Raw genomic sequence first — 22,879 nt, forward strand, 5'->3', positions numbered from 1 at the left:
GGCTGTTCCGTGGAAGGGGGGGGTGCTGAGGGGGGGCGGCGGGGCTCCGCGGGACACCCACGGGTGCCGCGGCGGGAGGAGCCGGGTGGAAGAGACGAGGACTGAGCGTTTGTGAGCGGGGATGCCGGAGGGCGGCGCGGGGCGAGGAGGAGCACGCCGTCTCCCCCGGCGGGGCCGCCTCCACCGGCGGGCGGCTGCTGCGGGGCGCTGCCCGGTCCCGCGGCGGGTGCCGCCCGCGGCCGCCAGGGGGCGCCGGCGCCGCGGGGCGGAGCGGAGCGGAGCGGACGGGGCGCGCAGTCCCCGCGCGTCGCGGCGCGGGGCGCAGCGGAGCCGCGGCGGGGTCGGGCCGGGCCGGGCCGAGCCGAGCCGCGGGGCGGGCACAAAAGCGCCGCGCCCGGCCGCGCCGCCTGGGAGTCGGCGCCGGGGGCAGCGCGGGCTCGGCGGGCCGGGGCTCAGCGCTCAGCGGCGCTGGGACGGGCGGCTGCCCCGGGGCTCGCACGATGCCGGCGGCTGCGCGGCGGCGCGGGGCGCGGGTGCTGCGGGCGCTGCTGCGGGCGCTGCTGTGGGTGGCCCTGGCGCGCTGCTACAACGTGGACGTGGGTCGCCCCGTGGTTTTCCAGGGCCCCAACGGCTCCTTCTTCGGGTACTCGGTGCTGCAGCACTACCACGACAGCACGCGGTGGTGAGTAGCGCGGACCCGGCGCGCCCGGGGGCGGTGAAGGCGCGGGCGGCGGCGGGGCTAGCGCTGCCGGGGCATCCCCCGCGGCAGCCGCCTCTCCCGCAGCCGGGGAGCGGGACCCGAGCCCCCCTCGCAAGGGCGGGCAGCGAAGGGGCGCCTCCGCCCCGGCTGCGGGGGCTCTTCCCCGCGCTCTTCCCGCCCCGTCGTGCGGGCGCGGTGGAGGCAGCGCGGTGGCTCCGCGCCCGTGGCGCGCGGGGGGTTCACCCTGATGTAACCCAGGGTCCCCCTCGTTGGGCGGTGTTTTAACGCTGGGGTGTCGTTCCCGGGGCAGGCAACTGGCGCTCGGCATCGCGGACTCGCTGTCCTCGGGGGCCAGCGGTCCCTCGCCCGGCGGTTTGGTGCTTTGCGCGGCCCCGCTTCCTTGCGGGAGCCGCTTAGCAGCTCATCTCCTTGACAGAAGATGCACGGGGTATGAAAGACGATAGGTCATGCCGCGTTAAACGGGAAAAATTTTAGTAGCGGTAACCTCCAGCGGGAGCAGCGCGTTTAGCGTTGGCGGTGCTGGTCTCTCCGCACTCCGCCTGGCGAGGAGGGAAATCCCTCCGATGACTGGAGAGAAGTTTCCAAATCAGGAGGCGTTCGCCTCCTCTGTGTGCCCGCTCTCGGCGGGAGGGACCGCAGGGGAAGCGTCTATGTAACTTTTTAAGAAGGGAGGGGAAAAAAAAAAAAAAAAAAAAAAAAAAAAAAAAAAAAAAAGAACGATGATAGAAAGTTTGTCTACATCTCAAAAAATTATGCAAACTGGCAAGCTTCTTCTTTTTCCCATTGAGTGAAAAGAGCCTTGGAGCATAGCCTGTCTCTCTCTTGTCTGGGTCAGAGGCTCTTTGTTAGAATTATAACTGATTTCTCTTAATTGGACCTAGTTGATGTCATCTGGTGCGCTCCTAATGTGAGTAGGAGCCACTGCTGCCAATAAATGCCCACAAAGCTTGTCTTTATCTTTTACACTTAGATATGGCCCGATTACTCAGCTGTTGATGTTGGAACTGTGGTGCACTGTGATATAAATAAATGTATTCATGCCGGCGTCCAGTTCTTTAAAAATGAATTTCTTTCACACCCTTTACTTCACAAGTAGTTGTGTGCTCTGCCTTTCTGCATAGTGGCTTTCATGGAGCGTTCATTTTTAAGGACTTATCAGGAGACTTCGTAGAGGAAAAGCGCTCTGGGAGAAGAAAAGCTCTCAGTCTAAAGCAATGCTTAACTCGGGGCAGGAACCAACAAAGGATGCAAAGGCTGAAAGCGACTTGTATTCAACACAAATTGCTGGGGGTTCACAGTGGTGTGAATGAAATGCTGATCTAGTGGGGTACGGTGGGATGGAAATGATATAATTTGTTGCTCCTTGTGTAGGTGTCTATCATTCTGATCGATAACGTGAATTATCTTCAGGTAGCACCTGCTGGTGTGATTTTTTTGGAAGGGGAGGTGGGCTAGGGAGGAGAGTCTCCCAGATATCCCACTTTGGAAACGATGCTGGACTCGCAGTGTTGGGCATCCCTCTGAAGGCAGGCATCTGTAAGAAGTCTGGTGCTTGAAAGTAAAAACTGCAGTTATGCAGACTCCAGTTTTCTAAAAATGGAGGTTCTTCATAGAGCCTTGGCTATGGCACCCAGAAAAAAAAAGTATCTGAGATCATGCAGTTTTTTCAAATAAATAAATTGCTAGCCCTAACGCCCAGAAGGGTTAACAGAAGCTTAATATGGGCAGCATCAGCACTGTCAAAAATCACGAGGGTGGGATTGTCACCACTGATGGGAAAGCTCCTCTCTTCACTGTGGAACCAGGGAGTTTGTTTTCACGGGTGCTTCAAAATCCTGTGCCCAACAGAGGCTGGGATAACAAGTTCGGGGAATATGTTTTTTACACTCTCCTTGATTCTAGTTTGCTATGTGCAGTTGTGCTCTTAATGTGTGCATGCATCCTTAAGGTCAAGGGACAGTGATGAATCTCTCTGCTCTTAAAAGTATATGAAGCCTTCTTCCAGTTTTCTGAAGGTGCCATCCCCTCTATTGGATGCACGTATTCTGAGTGCAAGCACGTTTTTTTGCATACTGCAACACAATATCGATTTTAAGCGCTTAACATATTTCTTCCAGAAAGCTTAAAAGATCTGGCCAATCTTCCTTGACATTCAGACCATCAAGGGGCTGAACCCTTGTCAGTGCCTTTAGCTATGCCCACTTCAGCTGGGCATAAAGGCTTCCAATATTATATAGTACTATTTTAAAACCATATTTATACTGTACAGAATCTTATACATCCCTTAGGAGCATAAAGTCCCTGATTTCAAGCTTAAACTGATTACCAGTTGCAGGTTATTGAAATACAAGACACAATCCCAGTTTATTGGTTGAGTACAGAGGGAAATGCTTAGTAGAACTCATGCTGTTATTCAGATTTGTCAGGTTTTTGTGTGTGAAGCTTTTGTGTGCAAAGCTATAGAGCTATTTCCTTAGCTGGCTTGTAGAGTTACTGGGTGCTTTTTAATTTCCCCCCCCCCCCCTTCTCTTTCAAATGTGATATTCTGGGGAAAGGCTGAAGTCTGTTACAGGGAATATGTAGTAAAAATGTTTTCTATTCATCCCATTGTGGCATATAGCTCCTCTTAATAGTCATAGGGTTATTGTTTGGGTTTGTGTGTCAGTTTTCTTCTTACCTTTGTAGCTTTTATATACCCAAAGAAGAGTTATGATTTCAGTTTTCTCATGTCCGTTTGGCCTATACGCTACAGTGAGCAGTAGTTAAGCAAAGTTAACTTTAGACAGTGATATTTTGGGCATTGATGGCTTGCCTGGTGAGCTGTGCACTATGTGAGCCTGCCAAAATGTGATTGATCATATCTGAGGCTGATCTAGGGCTCCTGCCTATCTAAAATTATTTAATGTGTTAATATGCTCTCAAGCATGATAGTTCAGGGCTTCTTGCTCTTTATTGCCTTGAGGGCCTGATATTCACATAATGTACTTCTGATCATGAGAGCTTCTTAGATGAACTGTGTTATTCTCAGTAGCATGTCCATGTGCTGGTGTGTGTGAGTGTATATATATATAACTCTGTGTATATATGTATATATCTGTGTGTGTATATATATATAGTCACTGATTTATATTAAAATGGTACCTATAATGGCCAGGTCTTCAGTGTTTCAGCCGTTTGTTTTCCAACACCACCAAGGCACCCGTCTATATTATCTGTCATAGGCCTCCAGGTTTCCAGTAAAGCGATTCAGGGTTTAGTGATTCTTGAGGATTTATATGAGCCGAATATTCTTGCAGGAGGAAAGAAAGGGGGGGATGTTTGGTTTGAAATATTACATCAGATAAATGTGAATAGTCAGGCTGCTACACAGTCCTTGACACAGAAATTATAGCGGAATATGGGTATTCAGCCTCCACTACAATAATGGAGTAAGTCAGTGCCTTTGACCTGTCTGAAATAGTTAATTGCAACGATGCTTCCGTTTAGGAGTTGTTTTTGCACATTTTTCGTCTCAAGAAAAGTTTGTCATCACAGATGTGTTGAGGTTATTGTATTTCTGACAATGTCTCCTTTTCCTTCCTTAAGCGGGTTTTATGGCTGTAAATCTTGAAAGGTTTATCCAGTTCCCCATCATTGCCATTTTCAGCCAAGTAAGGAACCAGGTGGCTGCTTGTATTTGGAGCAGAGACAAGCTGAAGTGCTTCTGTTCTCTGGATATAATTTTGAAGCTTGGAGTAAAGACTCAAAAAACGACCGAGAATGTTGCTTTCTCTGCTTTCCTTCAGACAGTTTAAAAAGAAACAAATGTCAAATTTTGCCCCAATAAAAAAATGCTAATAATGTGACATCTCTGACCGTTCTTTTTTTAAATAAGATGTTACCTTCTCTCTCTCCTTTCCCCTCCCTATGCCCCCTTCTTGCTGACACCCCCAAATCCCTCAGCAAGTCCTGGGTAACAACTTTATCCCTTCTGGCAACATGATCTGGCATGAAAAAGTAATGGAGTCAGTTTAGCTGCATGGTGTCCTGCTGTGAGTTTTACAATAAGGAATGACTCTGGTTTCTGTGCTGTTTCTTCATTCCTTCGGCCCTGCTCTTCACCGGATTGCGCTGCTGCTGAAATAATGGAGGCTGTTCTGCATCTCAGGCTGATGGATATGTGTTGTTAGTGCATGATGTACTTGTGTGCAACCAGAAGGAAGATGCGGAAGCAGACTGATCCTGTGGAGGCTGGGTGTTGTGTTAATGATGGTGTGTTGCATAAACAATGTAGTGATGCTGTAGGTGCTGCCATGGCGTTTCGGGGAACCTGGGCTTGCTGTTGTTGGTCACACCATCCATCTGCTGCCTATATAACAGCCCTCCTGCTTCTCGCTTTGCATGTAATGGATGAACCACTGTTTTGTTTTGTTTTTTTTATTTTGAGGACTTAGCAAATGACAGAGACCTTTCTGATGAGAAGAAGCTCAACTGGGATATCGAATCATAGAATCATAGAATTGTTTAGGTTGGAAAAAACCTTTAAGATCATCAAGTCCAACCGTTAACCTAGCACTGCGAAGTCCACCGCTAATCCATGTCCCTAACCACCACATCTACAGGTCTTTTAAATACCTCCAGGGATGGGGACTCAACCACTTCCCTGGGCAGCCTGTTCCAATGCTTGACAACCCTTTTGGTGAAGAAATTTTTCCTCATGTCCAATCTAAACCTCCCCTGGCGCAACTTGGGGCCATTTCCTCTCGTCCTATCTCTTGTTACTTGGGAGAAGAGACCAACACCCACCTCGCTATAACCTCCTTTCAGGTAGTTGTGGAGAGCGATAAGGTCTCCCCTGAGTCTCCTTTTCTCTGGTGGTGCTGCTTTTGAAATCAGCTGTGGTATGTGAGGATATTTTAAGACTTTTCTCTGCCACTTAACATTGCAGTGAGGTGAGGTACCTACACTCCCCAGTCCTTGAGCTGTGATTGCCTAATCGCTGCTGGCATGCTGTAGGCTGATGCTTAATGTGCTTGGCATCTCTCCATGCCATCGGTCAGCTCGACACTTTCGTTCACTGTTCCTTCTGCTAAATGCAGCACTTAATTTCCAAATCTGTATGTCCCGAGGGTCAATCACCAGCGAAGTGATAGTTACTGTTCTGCAGGAAGTAATTTTAAGGAGGTGTGGATTTTCCTGTGGCTAAGAAAGCTTCTTGTCATCCATTAATATTGGCTGCTGCAGCTCCTGCAATGTGATGGTTTCTGGCCACGCAGCTATGTAGTTGTCTCCATACAGATGACAGCATTTGTCCTTGATCGTGTGAGTATGAATGCAAGAAGAGAAAGTTAAATGGCCTCTCTGCCTACTGCTCCTCATGTTGGTTTAGACCCCAATACTTCGTTCACAGAGCCAGTGGGATGCAGCCGATTCTCACAGATTTCTGTGCACGTCAAGCAAAAGTGACCCTAAAATGGCCCCAAACCCCACTCTTAGTGCCCTCGGTTCTCTTCCATAGAAAGTAATCTCTTTCTCTTGACACCCTTCAAGGTGTCTTCATGTAATTACTCACAAATATCCTAGGGGTTTCCTGCAGAGTGTTAGGGTTGTGGTGAGAACCTGCACTCATCAATAATCTCTGCAAAGAGTACTGCCCACATCATAAGCCTTTTGGCAAAAGCCTGGAGAACTGCTGGTGCTTGCTTGCTGACGACCCAAGAGGTCCTATAGCAGCACTGGAAAACTGTACCACAAAATTAGGCTATTTTAAACCAGAGCTGGTTAAACTAGTTGGAATATGTTGGAAGGTTGCCTGATAATAGCAAGAGGACAGGGCTGTACTTCTGCTGGCTGTTTACGTATCTTCTGTGTTTATGCCAGGCAAGACTCCACAGCACTGAAATGCAAGAAGACTGTATTAGACTCTAAGGCTTTGTTTTGAAAGGTATTTCTGTTTTGATGTGGTACCAGAGAAAAACACCTTCTCTGGCTGCAGCAGTTTCATAGAAATTGCAAAAGATTTCAAAGGTGTTTTAATATGTAGGGGAGATACAAAACAGGTGTTTGTTTTGCTCGATGAGTCCCAGAATACTCGGATGCAAATGAGTTTTCTGTCCAGGCCTGCTGAAAAGTCTCACGACAGTTAAATAGGTAACTTTCTTCCAACAGTTGAGCTGTTACATACAGAAACTAATGAAAGAGTAAAGGCCTCTTTTCTTGACAAAGGAAATATTCCAGTCTCAAACCTTTGAATAAAACAGAATTAAGTGGTATGTGGCAAATACCAACCCGCCCAACCAAAAAGCATGTGAACCAACAGAAAACCTCCCATTTCCCTGAAGGTAACCATCTCAGAGCACGGGTGAGCATGGGTCATGCCAGACAGAACAGGAGATCTGCAAAGGTTTCACCTGCTGGGTTCTAGGTGCAAGAGTGAAAGAATGAGACAAGGTCCTAAGATGACTTAGTGTGTGATGTAGGTGAAATATCAAATTTGAATGTATGGACATTCAGGACAATCCAAAATAGATTTGCTTTTGGCACGCATCACCAGTTGCCTTTACTGGCTGCTTCCTTCTGCTCAGTCCACGTGAAGAAATGGCAACAGACGTTTTCTTTTTGAAAGGTATATTTGCTCAAGACAGCAATATTATCTGTGCCTACTCAAATCATTAATTATCAATTTTTCCCATTCAGCTTTTTAAGGAGAGCTGAAGAGTCTTTGTGATTTAGGCTCCTTCATCTCCATCTTTCATTCTGCAACCCAAGGTATCTTGTGCACTAATTGCTGAATCATGTTTACTTTTCTTAGGTTAGAGCAAAGCTTCTTTTAAACTGGAGGTCAATGTGGCCTACATTATCTTATTGTTACAACAGGTCATAGAAACAGTTTCTTGCCATTTGCAATTTGAACACATAACTCTCTAAGCTAGTAATATCCCCCCTTATTTATTTTTGTTAGACCTCATGAATGTCAATAAGTGAATGACATGCATTCATCGCCTGTGTAAATGAAATGATTGGCATTTGATTTTCTGCCTGCTGCCTGCCTAGTGGGATTTCCATTTGGAGCTATTATTTCAGGCTCCTTTGCGCTTGCTCCCCAATGTGTGCAGGCTTTGTAGGTTTTAGCAACTTAAGTATTTCGGACTTTAATTCTTCTCACTTGTGAAAACATGATGTGCGTTGTAGAGTGCAGCCCCATCAAACGTCGCCAAATTATACAGCTTAGCTCGTGAAACTTCAGAGAAAATGGTCACTTAATGTAGGGGTTTCTCTTCTTTTTGTAAATGTATTTCCAAGTGCCACAGGACAGTTTTGTCGCATCCTGCATCCAGGGAAGTGTGTAGGGAGTGGAGGCGTGCTGCTGTTTGGTATAGACCAGACTCCGATGCAGGAGCAGCTCTTCCAGGTGGCTGAGGTTGACCCTGGACACGTGCACACCTTGTGCCTCGGGTCTCCCTGTGTTTACTTGGATGGTGATAATGGGTGTTGGTTGGGGATGGAACTTTAAATTAGAGGATGAAGGGGAAGTTGTTTAAAACAGGGAAAGCTTCCATTTTGGGGCTTGTGCTGGGCTGTCCATCTGTGCTGTGGGTGGGCTGTGTATGCAGACTGACTTTGCACTAGTAGCTCTTTATCCCTTTTACCCTAGTGGGTAAACCAACAGCAGTGTCTCCTTGGTCAGCTGCTGCCTGCCAGGTAGCAGGCTGGATCCACGCGTGCGCGTGCTGGAGGTTTAGTCTTTGAGACGGTCACCGTTAGTTCCAGACCTGGGCTTAACTTCAGCGAGGATTTTGTTTCATGTAGAAGGTCTCCCCTGCCTCACAGTGCAAGGGTATCGGCAGAACTGATACTAAACTACCTGGTGCTCTCCACCGCCCTCCCTGGAGCTGCCTTCCTCCTGCTTAACCTCCCTCCTCACCCTCATGTGCCTGGATCTGGGCTCACAACCAGGTGAGAAGGATTGTCCCTTTAATGAGGAGGCGGTAAAAGGGCTCCCTTAATACTTGTGCTTCCCCTGTAATCCTCCTCAAAAAGTATCTCTTAGGGCATGAGTAGCTGCCAGCTTGTTAAACAGTTAACTGGATTGTAACACAGTGTCCAGATGGAGGTTGGTGATGAGTGGCGTCCCGCAGGGGTCCGTATTGGGACCGGTACTGTTTAATATCTTCATCAATGACATAGACAGTGCGATCGAGTGCACCCTCAGCAAGTTTGCAGATGACACCAAGCTGAGTGGTGCGGTCGACGTGCCAGAGGGACGGGATGCCATCCAGAGGGACCTGGACAAGCTCGAGAAGGGGGCCTGTGGGAACCTCATGAGGTTCAACAAGGCCAAGTGCAAGGTCCTGCACCTGGGTCGGGGCAACCCCCAGTATCAATACAGGCTGGGGGATGAAGGGATTGAGAGCAGCCCTGCCGAGAAGGACTTGGGGGTACTGGTGGATGAAAAGCTGGACATGAGCCAGCAATGTGTGCTCGCAGCCCAGAAGGCCAATCGTATCCTGGGCTGCATCAAAAGAAGCGTGGCCAGCAGGTCGAGGGAGGTGATTCTGCCCCTCTGCTCTGCTCTGGTGAGACCCCACCTGGAGTACTGCGCCCAGCTCTGGAGCCCTCAGCATAAGAAAGACATGGACCTGTTGGAGCAGGTCCAGAAGAGGGCCACGAAAATGATCAGGGGGATGGAACACCTCTCCTGTGAAGAAAGGCTGAGAGAGTTGGGGTTGTTCAGCCTGGAGAAGAGAAGGCTTCGGGGAGACCTTATTGCAGCCTATCAGTACTTAAAGGGGGCTTATAAAAATGATGGCGGCAAACTTTTTAGCAGGGCCTGTTGCGACAGGACAGGGGGGAATGGCTTTAAACTAAAGGGGGGTAGATTTAGGCTAGATATAAGGAAGAAATTTTTTACACTGAGGGTGGTGAAGCACTGGCACAGGTTGCCCAGAGAGGTGGTGGATGCCCCATCCCTGGAAACATTCCAGGTCAGGTTGGACGGGGCTCTGAGCAACCTGATCTAGTTGAAGATGTCCCTGCCCACGGCAGGGGGGTTGGACTAGATGACCTTTAGAGGTCCCTTCTAACCCAAACTATTCTATGATTCTATGAAAAAGTGCTCATCATCTTTCAAGGGTATGTTAAGGAAGCCTATGGCCAGAGCTTGTGCATTGGTGCTTCCCGGAGACACTAGCTCTCATGTGGGATAAATAGCCCAGGTATAGTCTTCGCAGCCTTAGTGATAAATGTTGGTTGATAGCAACGCATTGTGGAAGAGATTTGCTCCTGTGTTGTTGGTTGGGTGTTTTTGTTGTTGTTTTTTAAAGCTGTAGTTACATAAAGCGTTTTGAGAATGGGGTGCCTCAACTTTCTAAACAAGCTTATTAATCTTTGGCTGGCTGGCAAGCACGCAGGTTCAGATTTCATCCTCTCGTGGTTGTATGTATTAGCTCTTATGGGTTCTTGGATTGATAGGGATGTAGTTAAAACTGAGGAAAAATGGATGCAGCTGCTGTTGTCTGTCCTAATACTTTCCTAAATGCTTTTTGGGGGGGGATGGGTGTGTGTGTGTGCGCGCTTTAAATGTGTTACAGTCTTAATGGAAATTTAACTTGTTAAAGTATTTGTTGCTTCACTGGGGAAAAATGCCTTTACTGTGTGTGGTGGTTTCAGTTTGTGAGTCAATGTCATCATTTTACAAGGTTGCTGGAGAAAGTCCTTTTGCTGAGGAAGCTCTGGCAATGTGAACCTTGCTGTTGTGTTTTTTTTTTTTTTCTTTTCTCCTGAAATTAATTACTTGTTACTTTGCTTTTGGTTTCCAGGATCTTGGTTGGTGCTCCCAAGGCAGAATCTAAATACAGCACCTCTGTTCAGTCCCCAGGAGCAGTGTTTAAATGTCGAGTCCATACCAATCCTGACAGAAGATGCACAGAACTGGATATGGGTCGAGGTAGGTAGTTACGATGCCTGGGGGGGAGAAGGGGGCGAACCAAAAAAAAAAAAACCGTACCCCAAATGGCTAGCAATCCTCCTGACAGCTTCAAAGAGGCCCCAAGACACTGAGAGGGATTCGTCAGCCTCTCCTGACGGATTTTGAACACTGGTAGCAAAGGTGTCATATTCTCTTCAGCATTATGAAATAGCATCCCGCCTGGTGCTGGTGTCCTCCCAGTGGCCCTGCTTGTTCTCTCCAGCGAGTACCCAGGCAAAGGTGGGGTTTTGCCTGCTTACCCTAAGCCGCTGTCTTTTCTCCACCTGCTTCAGCGTGACTTTGCAGCATGTTGGTGGGTATGTGAGTGGTTGGGAGTGCTGCTGCCTACTCCAGGCCGTGCTGAAATAAGGGTGCATGGGATGACCCCAGGCGGTGCGGTGGTGGGCCCGTGATGTGCGGTGTTATTAGCAACGTGGCGATCTGTGGGTTCCCTTGTAGCGCAGCAAATCATTCCTTGGGTTTGCTTCTTGTGCTAAAGGAAATAAGTTTCTCAGTGAGAGCCACGCTATTGCACGTGATCAGGATCAGCTTTGGTTTCTCTGACGTGCTGTCTGAGTCGGGGGAAGGTGGAGTCCTAAAGTAAGGCTCTGGTCTCAAACCTCGTGCTGGATTCTGATGGAGAAAACTGAAGCCTTTTAATATTTTGGTTTTCTTGGTGACATGCGTGTTATTGCTTTCTCTGCCTATAAAAAAGGCATGTTATCATAGAATAGTTAGTATTGTTAGTATTGTTCCTCTTTTCATGACTGAGTCAAGTAGAATTTATTTTTATGAAGCTTACATGTGTTAAAACAGTGTTTTGGCTAAGTTTGATTTGTCCTGCTACTGTAATGTAAACTGTCTCTTGTGGATTTGTGAATACTGCCTGACAGGACTAAAGATTTAGGCCTCAATTTTTTTTAAGTGCCCCAGATCTCATTTTCAAGAGTAATTTTTGCTTTGATTGCATTCTGTAGGCAATCTCATGTCTCTCCCATTGACTTCAGTTGGATGGTTTATGCAAGTAGAGCTGTGGACATGCTGTAATAGCTGCTGGCTGTTTGGGACAGGGTCTGTCCTCTACTAGGTATTTGTGTGATGCCTAGCAAGAGTGAGAGCATCGCCCTGATTAATGCATACGAGAACTAATAAATCAGGATGAAAGGGAAAAGAAAAGCACTGTCAGGCAGATGTTTGATGGGCAATCTCTTTTCTTGTAGGGATTCTTTGGTGGGCATTTAAAACTCATTGCCTTGCTTTGCTGCCTTCCCCTCTTTCTGTAGGCAATTCTCGGGGCACGCTCTGCGGAAAGACCTGCAAAGAAGACAGAGATGACGAATGGATGGGCGTGAGCCTGGCTAGACAGCCAAAGGCTGGTGGAAGTGTGCTGGTAAGTCCGCTTTTTTTCTTTGATCTCATTAAAACCATTGCTGCTGTCTGACTCTAATGCTAAACACGTCAGGATTAATGGGTTCGGCAGTGACTGACGGAGTCCAGCTTTACGGGCAGCAAATTCTGCCGTAGTCCCTTCCTTCAAGCGGAAGGAAAAGTGAGCCCCAGCCAGAAAGCTTTATTTATAGAGGGAGGACTTCAAAGCCGTCACACCTGACTTGTGTCACCCAAGGGCTTCCTCCTAAATCTGAGGGATTAAATCTTTGAACAGGATAAATAGAACTTTGTCTGGGAGGTACCTGCTAGTTTGTTCTTTTTGTCATTTGCCTGTGTTTATGTAGGGAATATGTATGCATCCATTTTCCCTGAGCATATGTATTGTGTGTCAGAACTTACCATGAAAAATGTAAGAAAGATGAGTCTTTGTGGCAATATTTTTTCTTTATGTATATTAATTTTCCATTAACAAGGCAGAAGAGTTGAGAGTAGAGATGACTTAGTTGTGTGTGGGTGGCCTTGTTGTCTTTGATATGGTTATGGTGCAAACAGACAGGTCAAGGAGAGCAGATGTGATCCTTAGGATGTGGAATTTATCTTTGCAAAACAACATTTCCTGTGTTGGGAAAAAAATAATCGTCAAGAGACCTGGGCAAAAACCTTTCTAAAACACATGGGTATATTACGATCGATAGCTGTCTGTGTTTACATCCATGGTTGGGTTCTGACTGTCTACTGGAGTGAGTCTGTCTGCAGGAATGTTAACTGAAATAAAAAAAATTGCAACAAAATGTTGTGCATAGTATATGTGGCAGGCAAATTTCAAGCTTGTATCAGAGTAACCCTGACAACAATCTACTTCTGAACACCGCTGTTTGGGAGTTGGAAACTTGCAGTATGACCCCATCTTTCCAATGAGATAGGGGATTGCCCTGGTACATGGCACCAAACTGTTACAAAGCTGCTAGTGAGAAAGATCTCATACAATGATTCCTGTGCCAACTGCCTGTGTAAGGCAAGTAGACAAAGCTGCTTCACTCAAAGACGTTTTTCTTAATATGCACTTAGAGACCAAATGCTTACGACCCAAGTCCTTGCACACCAACTTCCCCGTGGGGGGGGCAGGTGGTTTTTATGCCTTTCTGCAATAGTACTGTGGTATTTTATCTGATTGTCTCTTTTGGTGTACAGCTTGCCAGTGCTACAGGGGCTGGCTGATGCTTTACTTTTCTTGGATGTTTTAAATGTGTTCAGCACTAGAGGAGGAGGGGAAGAAGAGGGGCATAAGTAAAATACACTGTAAACACGTGCAGCAGAGCACGAAATTGAGGCATTCATGCTAGTGTAAGCAATTCATGTTTTCAAGGGATATCCTGATCTGTATGTGTGCTCAGAGTCCTGCATGACAACTGAGGAGTAAATTTCACTGATCGGGATAACACTATCTCGAGACACAGCGTCCTCTCCATTTTCTAGTCATCAGTCTGAACTAGACAAATTCTTGTCCCATTTTCAGAAGCTAGCGCATGCACTTTTTTTAGGCAATGCTGAGAAATTTTTGTAAAAACGGTATCTTAAGAATAATGGTTTCGTGTATTTTGGTTCAAAGGGGAACGGGTTGTAGCTGATGCTTAGGTGTCATCTCCCTAGACAGAAGTAGCAAAGGAATGGAAAGCCGGTGGGGAAAAATGCTGGGCAACTACCAAAGCTGGGGCTGGCTGCTCACTGGCTGAGGGGAGGCTACAAGGGCGAGAGACATGGGCAGTCTGTGAGGGCTTAGACTGGGGCTGAGGGGATAGAAATTTCAGACATAACGCAGGTTAAAAGCAAAATGTAGCTGAAGTAAAATGCACAGCTGGTGGTGGGCTTATTCTGGTGCAGCTTAAGCTGGTAAAATGTCTCCACAAGTTATGCTGATTTAAGGAAGTCCTAAACCAGCCCTCTGATGAGATTATACTGCCCTCACCAAGTAGATCACGTCCGGATGCTCGAGGATGTTTAAATGTCTAATTCTCATTGATTTCAGTGAGATATTTATCACCAAAGCACTTTTAAACTACTAATTAAACATCTGTGGACATCTGTGCGTAGGCAGAGCCTGGAATGAAGGCATATGGATTCCTTCGTGGATGGAAAATACCTGGCTGTTTCAGGGCATTGTTACTCTCTGTTTTGAGATAGATACCTTTTTAATGAAAAAGATTCGTGACTTTCCCATAAGCAGATGGTATTTAATTCATGTGCTCTTCTAGTTTTAAAGATCAGGATTTCTTTAAAATGCAGTTGTCTTTAAAGCGCCTGTGAGAAACCGGTGTTCTGACAAGACGTGTCTGAATGTGTGTTCGGAGCCTCATGTGCCGATTTTAGCTTTTTAACAAAATTGCTAGCTTAACTCCTGTGAGCGAGGCCCAATAGTTATGAGTATGTGCAGTCTATATTGTCAGGATTTACAGCTCTATTTACTACGTCTCTTCCAGGGATTCCTTTAAGTCAGAGTGGTATCTTTGTGGTCAATAGCCCTGGATGGATTTTCTTTTTTTTGCATGAATAATGGTAGTCACTTTTTAAACCCGTGTGAACTATGCATGCTCTTGATGTCCTGTGTTAGAGGAATTAGTCCCACAGTTTAACTGTGGATTGTACAAAGGAGTTGTTGCTTTTGCTTTGAAACTGCTTAGTGCCTTAAATTTCTGTCTTATCAGCCTTTCCCAATTGCCCGATAAGAGTACCAGCTTCAGCGGAAAGGGGTGGTGGGGAAGGTGAGGAGTGTGCAGGGGGCTTTAGCTGATGTTTGGTAAAGTGGATTGTGTTTGAGCCCATATTGTGCCAGGATGTTACTGAACCAGGGTTTTGTATTTGTGTGATGGACTACATAGAAAAGCATCAAACAATGAGGATTTAAACAAATGAAGAAGTAAGATTAGCTAAAAAAGCTGTGAGTTTGCAGTTCAGTGGCTTCCTGTCCTCAGGTATGTGATGCTATCAGTCAATATTTGCATTAATCTAAGTGCTGCAATAATACAGCTGAGATCGCCAGCTCCTTCCAAACTGAAACGGCAAAAGTCCTCCTTTTACTTTTGTTGGGAGAGGAACCGGGGACAGTGTATTATGATTTGGAGATAAGCCACATCCTTCAGTCTTGCTCTTCCTAAATATCTGCCACATCTGTTGTTACTCTGTTTTTTATCAAGTGTTGCTATTTTTCATTTTAAGTATTTGACTTACTGGCACATTTAATGATTGTGTGTGTGTGTCTGTAAAAAAAAAAAAACCCAACAACCCATCACTGCAGCAAAGCCAAAGTCCTCCTAGGGAAGAGCAAACCAGAAGTGGTCTGACAGTGGCACACTCAAAAAGTCCCTTGTTTGGACTCTGACTTTAGGAGTCAGCAGAGGGCTCTATAAGGACCATGCATTCAGGTGGGGCGCTCGGCCTCTGAAGTGAAGCCTGTGTCTCTTGTGTTGCTTTTCCTATGGTGCAAAACCTGTGGTTGGCATTCAATACGCAAAAGAGCAAAGCGGCTGCAGTTCTGAAATGGCCTATTCATTATATTGCGGTAATGCAGCGTCTGCCATCAATAGAGACCTTCGTGTGCTTTGCCCAGAAGTGTTTTATTTTGCTTCAAGGGTTTGCATCCTTTCTCCCCTGTTCCATGGTAGAGCTGGAGCCTGTGCCCCGGCAGCAGCTGCTGAGCACCGAAGCGTGCTGATGGCTTCCTCGTTGCACAAGGGCCCACCCATGGCTTGCATCTAAAAACGGGTGTATAAGCTGTCAGTTGTTTGCAATCACCTTAGGAAAAAAAAACTACAGAAAACCCCTCTCCACAGCATCAAATTCAGGTGACTCATCTCTGTTCCCAAGACCTCTTCAGACGTGTGCCATCAAAGAAGGAAGGCTGTAGCCGCCTTTCATAGCACATCACCTTGCCTCAGCAATGTTGAATAATGCAGGGACTGCGTACTGTAACCCAACTAAACATTTTTGGGAAGGCAGGAGAACCAAAAGCAGCTGTGGACGAGCTTTGCCGTGGCAGGGAGACAAATGTGCTGGTTGCCTGGCTGCAAAAAAATGAGTTTTGGGGAGGAAGAGGAGCTGCTGAACTCCTGTCCATTGGGAAAATGTCAAATTCTGCAGCTGTGGCGTGGGGGAGTCTGGGAAAGCCCCTGCTGAGATAACCGAGGTGGAGCTCATCTCTTGGAGCTACGGTTACGAGCTGTCCACAGACTCAGGCAGTCAGTAGTAAACTGTAGTGTGCCTGAATACACAGCATGCTGAAGGTACAGAAAAGTGGTCATTAAAAACAAACAAACAAAAAACCCCCAAACCCTAACAGATTAGGTAAGCGTGCCCAGAATTGCTAAACTGAGCCCATAGCCTCCATTTGATTTTAAACATACTTCTTATGCAGCAGCTCCTTTTTTTCTCCTTATATTGTTCTATCTTTCTTGGCCTCTGCACCTCACTCCTGAGCAAAGTCTCCTGTTTGTGATGAAATGCTGCTGCTCTCCCCGACTCTGTCGTTTGTGCTCCTCTGGGAGAGATTAGTAGGTTAATTTATGTGAGTCCCTTGCAGTTTCCAAGATATAAAATGTCAAGGAATTTACTATATCACAATCCTTTATTTATCTTTCCATAATTTTAAAAAATACTCTTGGTCTGTTTCCGTTTGAGTTTATATCCGGAGTTGGGGTTGACTTGACTGTTGCTTTAATGGTATGTGTCTTTATGGTACTGTCTTTAAAAGGGCTGTGCATGTGTATATTTGTGCTTGCAGCTCAGATCCATCAGGAGAGAAACTATTTTCTGGTTACTCTGAAACGAGCATTTCACGTGCTGTTTTTTTGTTGCTGTTGAATTTTGAATGAGTGGTGCATGGGGATTAAAATCATAAGTGAGCTTCCTTAAAGCACATAAGGGAGTCCCCAAAGCTTCTTTTTGCAGGACTCCTCACATGCATTTGGCTGTCGAGCAGAGTGCCATCAGAAGCATCCTTCGTGTCATGGGTGGCAACCTGTGCCACACAGTGCAGTGCAGAGCTTTCCATGGCCCCCGGAGTCCCTTGTTATCCCTCTGCGATAGCCATCTTCAGAACATACGTGCTTCTCCTTGAGTACTGGAAGTTAGGAAAGCAATAAATATCAAACTCCAAATGCAGCACTGCTAACAGCAGAGCAGGCTTTTGCACAATTGGTTTTGCTCTGTTTCAGTTAAAAAAAAATGGGTGTAGTATTACCCTTTTACGTCTTTCTGGGGTTAAGTATATGGGATGGGGCCTGTGTTGACTGCTGGATTGAATTTTGAGCTTCCCAGTGGTTGATACGCTTCCCAGGTCCTTTACTGGATAGGAGACACAACTGTGCCTGTCTTAGGGATATATTTTTTAATGAAGTTGAGGTGCTCCCATGGGCAGCTCTGAGGTGCTGAGGCAGAAAAGTGGGGTAGCACAAAGGGAAGAAGACAGAGGGTGTCTCGGCCGGGGAGGATAGTGTCAAGTATGGGGATCGTGAAGGGGGCTGATGCAAAGTTTCCAGGAAAAGTATGTGGAGCAGATGATTTGTAGCATAGAGGCTGCTCTGTTCGCGTGGGACCAAGCCTTAAATGATATAAATTGACACATCTACACTGACTTCAGTGACTTAGACCAGCTGGAGATACGGCCCGGCATGTGCTCAAGTTCAAAGCCCTTGCTGTTTCGTATTTCATTTCCTTTTATTCCAAGTAACTCCTGGGCATCAGGCAACTTGTGGTTTGTCTGGCAGCAATGTAGTGTTAATTTTTGGAGCAAATGGGTTCTGGGAAGGTGTGAACCGAGCTCCACATTGCTTGTATGTGTGCCTGTGTGTGGCAGTTGTTCTGAGTAAGTGTCCTGCTGAGACTGGTTTAGCTCTGGTTTTGCAGGGTGATCTTATTCTTCACTACGAAGGGAAAGGCACCTGCAGCTCATCTGCACCTTGACTGATGTGGCCACTCTTGTTGCCACAAAATCTCTGGCATTTTCACTTAAATTCATTACCAGTAAGCAAGGCCCAGCTCTTCTGTCACCATAAACAAAGCTGCCTTTCCCAGTGAGACAAGCCATTGACTCACACATGCATCCTCTAGTGGAATAACCTTCTAATATGGTCTTAGTAACCTTCTGAGTCGTAGCATCCATTCTGATCCTCTTATGTGTATTCTCAATGTCTTTATTCCTGTTTTTCCCCCTTTTCTGGCTTGGCTGGGTTCTGCTAGTGCATCTTTAGTTACAAAAGCATCACTGGCTGTGAGGATTCATACACAGAGAGACATCTTGAAATCTCCAGCATGGGCTCTGTCTTGCTCTGAGACCTGCTGTTTTCCTAGTCATGCACACGTGAAGGCTGAGATCTGAGCTGCCAGGTCAGGCAGTGTCATGAGCTGCAGAGGATAACAGTGAGAAGATACTTTATCTAGAAAGAGTAAGTATGTAGAAACGATGTAAGGAGAGGACGAAGGGGTCATGGGGGGAAGGCGATGCTGAGAGGTCCTGTTCATGCGTGCTCTGCCTTGGTCGGGGGGCTCTTCTGTGACTCTGAGTCGATAATGCATGTGATATGATCTGTTTAGGCATGTGCGCACCGCTGGAAAAACATCTACTATGAGACAGAGTACATCCTGCCCCACGGCTTCTGCAACATCATTCCCCCCAACCTGCAGCCCAATGGGAGGAAGCTCTTGCCCTGCTACGAAGGTAAGGAGTGTGGGGGCCGGGAGCGGGGCTCACCTCCCTGGCTGCGCTCTCATTTTACAGCTGCTGTGTTTTCCCTTTATTTCCAAAACCATCCACAGTAACCCTCGCTACTGATATTTTTCTTTCTTTTTTTTTTTTTTTTTTTGGTAACATATGGCTGCCTTGTGGCACAGCTGGGGTGGTGGTTGGGTTTTGGATGAAGTTGGGAGAGTAGCACAATGGGTCCTGTGACTTACTGTGCATGGTTGCACTTTACTAGAGGAATAATAAGTTTCTGAGCTGTGTTTTTGAGACAGCAGCTCTCTCTTCCCGTATGTGAATAATCAGTAGATATTGATCTGAGCTTGGCCTCTCATGCTTTGCTGTGGCACAGGGTAAAAATCCTGAATTACGTTGCAACTGGGAACCAATTTGCCCATCTTGTGGAAACACTTTCACTTTTATGTTGTGATTTATCAGAGGACTAGAGTGGGGGAAAGGGCTGCTTAGCACCTTGCTCAGTTTGGGGAACTTCTGCAGCAGTTTAATATAAACTGCTGCTGTGTTTTGGGTGCCGTAAGGTGTCTTGGTCCCTGTCTGGATCCTCTGAAGGTCTGGGTTTGGGGTGCACGGAGAGGGAGGGCTCCAGCTCTGACCAGCGGGTGGCTGTGCCTGTTGGTTCTGCTCCAAATCCCAAGTGTCAACGTTTTAATTTTCCAGCTCTCTGGTGCATGTGAGACTCTTGTATCATGTTTCCTTTCCTAAAGACTTCAGAAGACAGTGTCTCCTCAGCCAAGAGCAATTAACTAAATCAGAGGCATGAATGTGTCATTAGGAAGAAGATGGGGTATCTCCTAAGATTTCTTGGCCTTCAGAGAAACATTTTTGGGGAAGCACCTTCTTGGTTTCTCCTGTCTGTCCTGGGCATCCTCTTTCCCCTCTCGCCTGTAAGAGCCTGAGGAAGCGTGGGACTTCGGAGACCAAGGCGCAGCAGGGTTTGGTGTGGGCAAGACCTCTGATTTTATTTATTTGCTTTTATTCATTCCCCCCCCCTGTCCAAAGTTGGCAGCAGCCACCAGCAGGCTTGCTGCTGACATTAGTAAGTCAGAGAGGGATAAGGTGGTGGATGTCCCACCGAGTTTCTTTGCTGCTGGCGAGTGGCCGTGTCCCAGCTCAGCGGCTCTGTGACAGAGCTGGGTCTGCTCCATGCCCACTCTTTTTCATGAGGCAGCTCCTCACCTCCCTCTGGGCTTTGCTCAGGGAGCTGCCACTGCAAACCCACACACCTTCTGGAGACGGCACGCACTCGTGCATTGAGCGTTTCCCAGCCCTGAAATTGGTCATTATTTGAAACATGGCGGGTTTTGAGTCTCTGGACCCAGCCATGCCAGCTGCTGTGCAGCAGAATACAAGTAAACTAAGTAAGCCTTCCTGTTATGAGCACTGTCCTACTGTATTTGTCCTTTTTTTTATTCCCCCCCCCCTCCCTCCTTGTTCCTGTCAGCAAAATCAGGATAAGGCCTCAGACTGAGGTAATGCACTGCAAATCATCTGATATTAACTTTATGGTCAATGCGCATGCACGGGGACGCTGCCGGGGCTCCCTCTGAGCCTGTGCCACTGCTCCTGCGCCGCCTTAAAGACAGCCCGCCTGAAGCTGTGGCGGGGAGGTGGTTTCTGGAAGAGACAAACCACTTGTGTTTTTTCTGTGCGTCATGTCTTTGGAGTAAGACTGCTGCTAATCTGACAGGATATTTGCCAGGAATTGCTAGAAAATAGAAATGTGTGGGCCTAGTACACGCAGAGCAGCCAGTGGAAAATTGGCAGGGCTGGTGCAGTATGATGTTGGCTTAATTTCACTCCATGGAGTGAAAATTGGAGGTTTGGGACTGATTTCCCCCCCCCCATCAGACATGAAATCACAAAGTATCACAAGGGATGGCTGCATTTGTTTACTCCTGGATCTTTTAGGTTTCAGTAAGACAAGCTCAAGGAGAGAGGTAGCTGTTGCACATCATGCAGAGGGATTCGTTGTTTGAGGTTTGCTGTGAAATAAGATTGCAGTCATCCTTGTAACATTTTTCCTTCACTTTCTGGAAGCAGAAGAAATTCTCCTCCACTGACACTGAGGAACAGCCCAAAGGGGAGAAGCGGCGAGTCTGATAGGGATAATAAACATGGTGTGTAATGCAGCTGAAGTGCCACTACACCGAGAGCCTCTTGGCTGTCACTGGGACACTGCCAAAGCCATGGCTGCGAGCCCTGCACTGGGGAGCGCGCCTTCGCCTGCCGAGGTCCCGGCCTTCTCCAGGACTTGCTGTGTGTGAATGGGTGCAGGCAGTTGCATCCTCATTTCCAGAAGCCGTGTTCGTTAGCACAGCTAAAGCGATAAGCCCCGTGAGAGGCTGGTGCGGCTCTATGGTCCACAACCAGAGCTGGCTCTCGCCTAATTGGCGAAGGTGCAGGCCAGTTGAGTGCACATCAGTCTCCATCCATCTCCGTGTGTGTGTGCACCTCGAGACGGATTATTAGCTTGTATAACAAAAGTCTTGTGCCAGAAAGGGAGAGGAGTCTGACCTTGGGACAGACGTACTTAATGCATACGGTATGTTTTCTCTCCGCATAAAGCAGGCTTAATAATTAAAGACAAAGGAGGAAATGGAAATTTCCTGACTGGATGGTAGGGGTGCAACAACATAGTAGTCTCAATCCATCTTATTCTTGTCCGGCTTCCCTGAAAGGGCTGACAGAAGTCTGGAAGTGATTGAGAGCTAATGAGAACAGCAGCAAGCCTAATAGTTAAATGCAGTCTTTCTGAGTAGGAACTAATCTGGTTTATATGAGCTGGATGTCCTTTGTGGTATAGCTGGCGTATGAAGCCACGGTCTTCCAGGCAGTGCTTTCACTTGTTTATTTTTCCCATCATTTTAATGGCCTTCCAAAAAAAGGAAGCTGCCTCTTCATTCCTCGCCCAATGCATTCAGTTTGCAAAGAAGGGTGGCCACGTCTACTGTGAGAGGCAGCCCAGCTTATGGGGAGAGCTGGGATGGTTTCCTCTGCGGTAGGAGTTGGTGGTGGAGGTGGGGAAGACTGATGGACCCTTTGGTTAGTAAATAAGGGGAACAGCACATGCTCACGTGCCTCGCCTCCAAAGGGATAAGCAAGTTTTCCCACAGGGTCCAGACCACATTTGGTTTTCTGGGAGCCATCAAAACATCCCTGCTTTGTGGTGCAAACCCAATACCACAATGCTAGGTCAGAAAGATTACTACTGTTTCTTCCTAGTGTAGTGAAACACTGTCAGGAAGGAAGAGACTTCCAGTGCAAATGATAGTTTACTATGGCTGTCCACTTTGCTTCCATCTGTGAAGATGGTAAATACAGGATTTTATTGCACTGTGGAGCTTATGCTATGTTATAGCATTGAAGTTTGCTTAGAGACTTTTAGACAGGTTTGCTCAGAGAAAAAGTTGAGGAGCATTTGCCTTCAGAATCATCACGCATCACAGCTTATCCTGTTTGTTTGTATATTTTTTTATCCAATTACTTCTTCCTCAGCCTTACTTCTCTTAGAACCCGAGATCATCATGGCTACAAACCACTACCATCTTCTTCTCTTTTTTGCTTTATGTATTCATTCATGGCACATCTTCAAAGTCGCAGAGGCAGCCACCTCTTCCAGACTCAGCCTCATCTTACTGCTTTGCTATCAGCTGTTGCTGCAGCAGTTACTTTACTGGCATGCAGTCTGTGTAATCGGGGGTGCACAGCACAGCAGTCTGCGGGCAGATGAGAAAGAACAGTAAAGAAGTGTAAAAACAAAGGATCTGTTCATGACAGCAGTTATTGCCTGGAGCTATGCGGAAACTAACAAATCCACTGTATGCAATATCTAAACCTCATGCAAATGTTGCTATTCAGGTGTGCAAAAGCTGTGAGCTGACACAGTAACTGCACGGTTTCCTGCTGGTTGATCGTTTCACTGCATTGATGGATGGATGGACGGATGGCAATGTCGTACGAGTGACAGGTGTCGCTGCTGTGCACTGAAGTGGAGGGGAGGTAGAAGAAATCTTGGTTTTCATGCCTTTTGGGCTCATCCGCTGCTTGGGAGAGGCAGACGTGCTCTAGGGAG

The 22,879-nt window shown here is 47.0% G+C and overlaps 1 protein-coding gene across 1 annotated transcript in view; it reads left to right on the top strand.

The window, feature by feature from the left end:
• Nucleotides 1–500: 500 nt before the first annotated feature.
• ITGA9 (integrin subunit alpha 9) overlaps nt 501–22,879 on the top strand; it is a 233,274-nt gene continuing 210,895 nt past the window's right edge. The window contains exons 1-4 of the mRNA XM_076330800.1: nt 501–682; nt 10,519–10,646; nt 11,951–12,057; nt 18,642–18,765. Of these exons, the coding sequence (XP_076186915.1) occupies nt 501–682; nt 10,519–10,646; nt 11,951–12,057; nt 18,642–18,765 (541 nt within the window). The remainder of the gene's footprint in view (nt 683–10,518; nt 10,647–11,950; nt 12,058–18,641; nt 18,766–22,879) is intronic.

Source organism: Aptenodytes patagonicus, chromosome 2, assembly GCF_965638725.1.
Source record: "Aptenodytes patagonicus chromosome 2, bAptPat1.pri.cur, whole genome shotgun sequence".
Taxonomy (NCBI): Eukaryota; Metazoa; Chordata; class Aves; order Sphenisciformes; family Spheniscidae; genus Aptenodytes; species Aptenodytes patagonicus.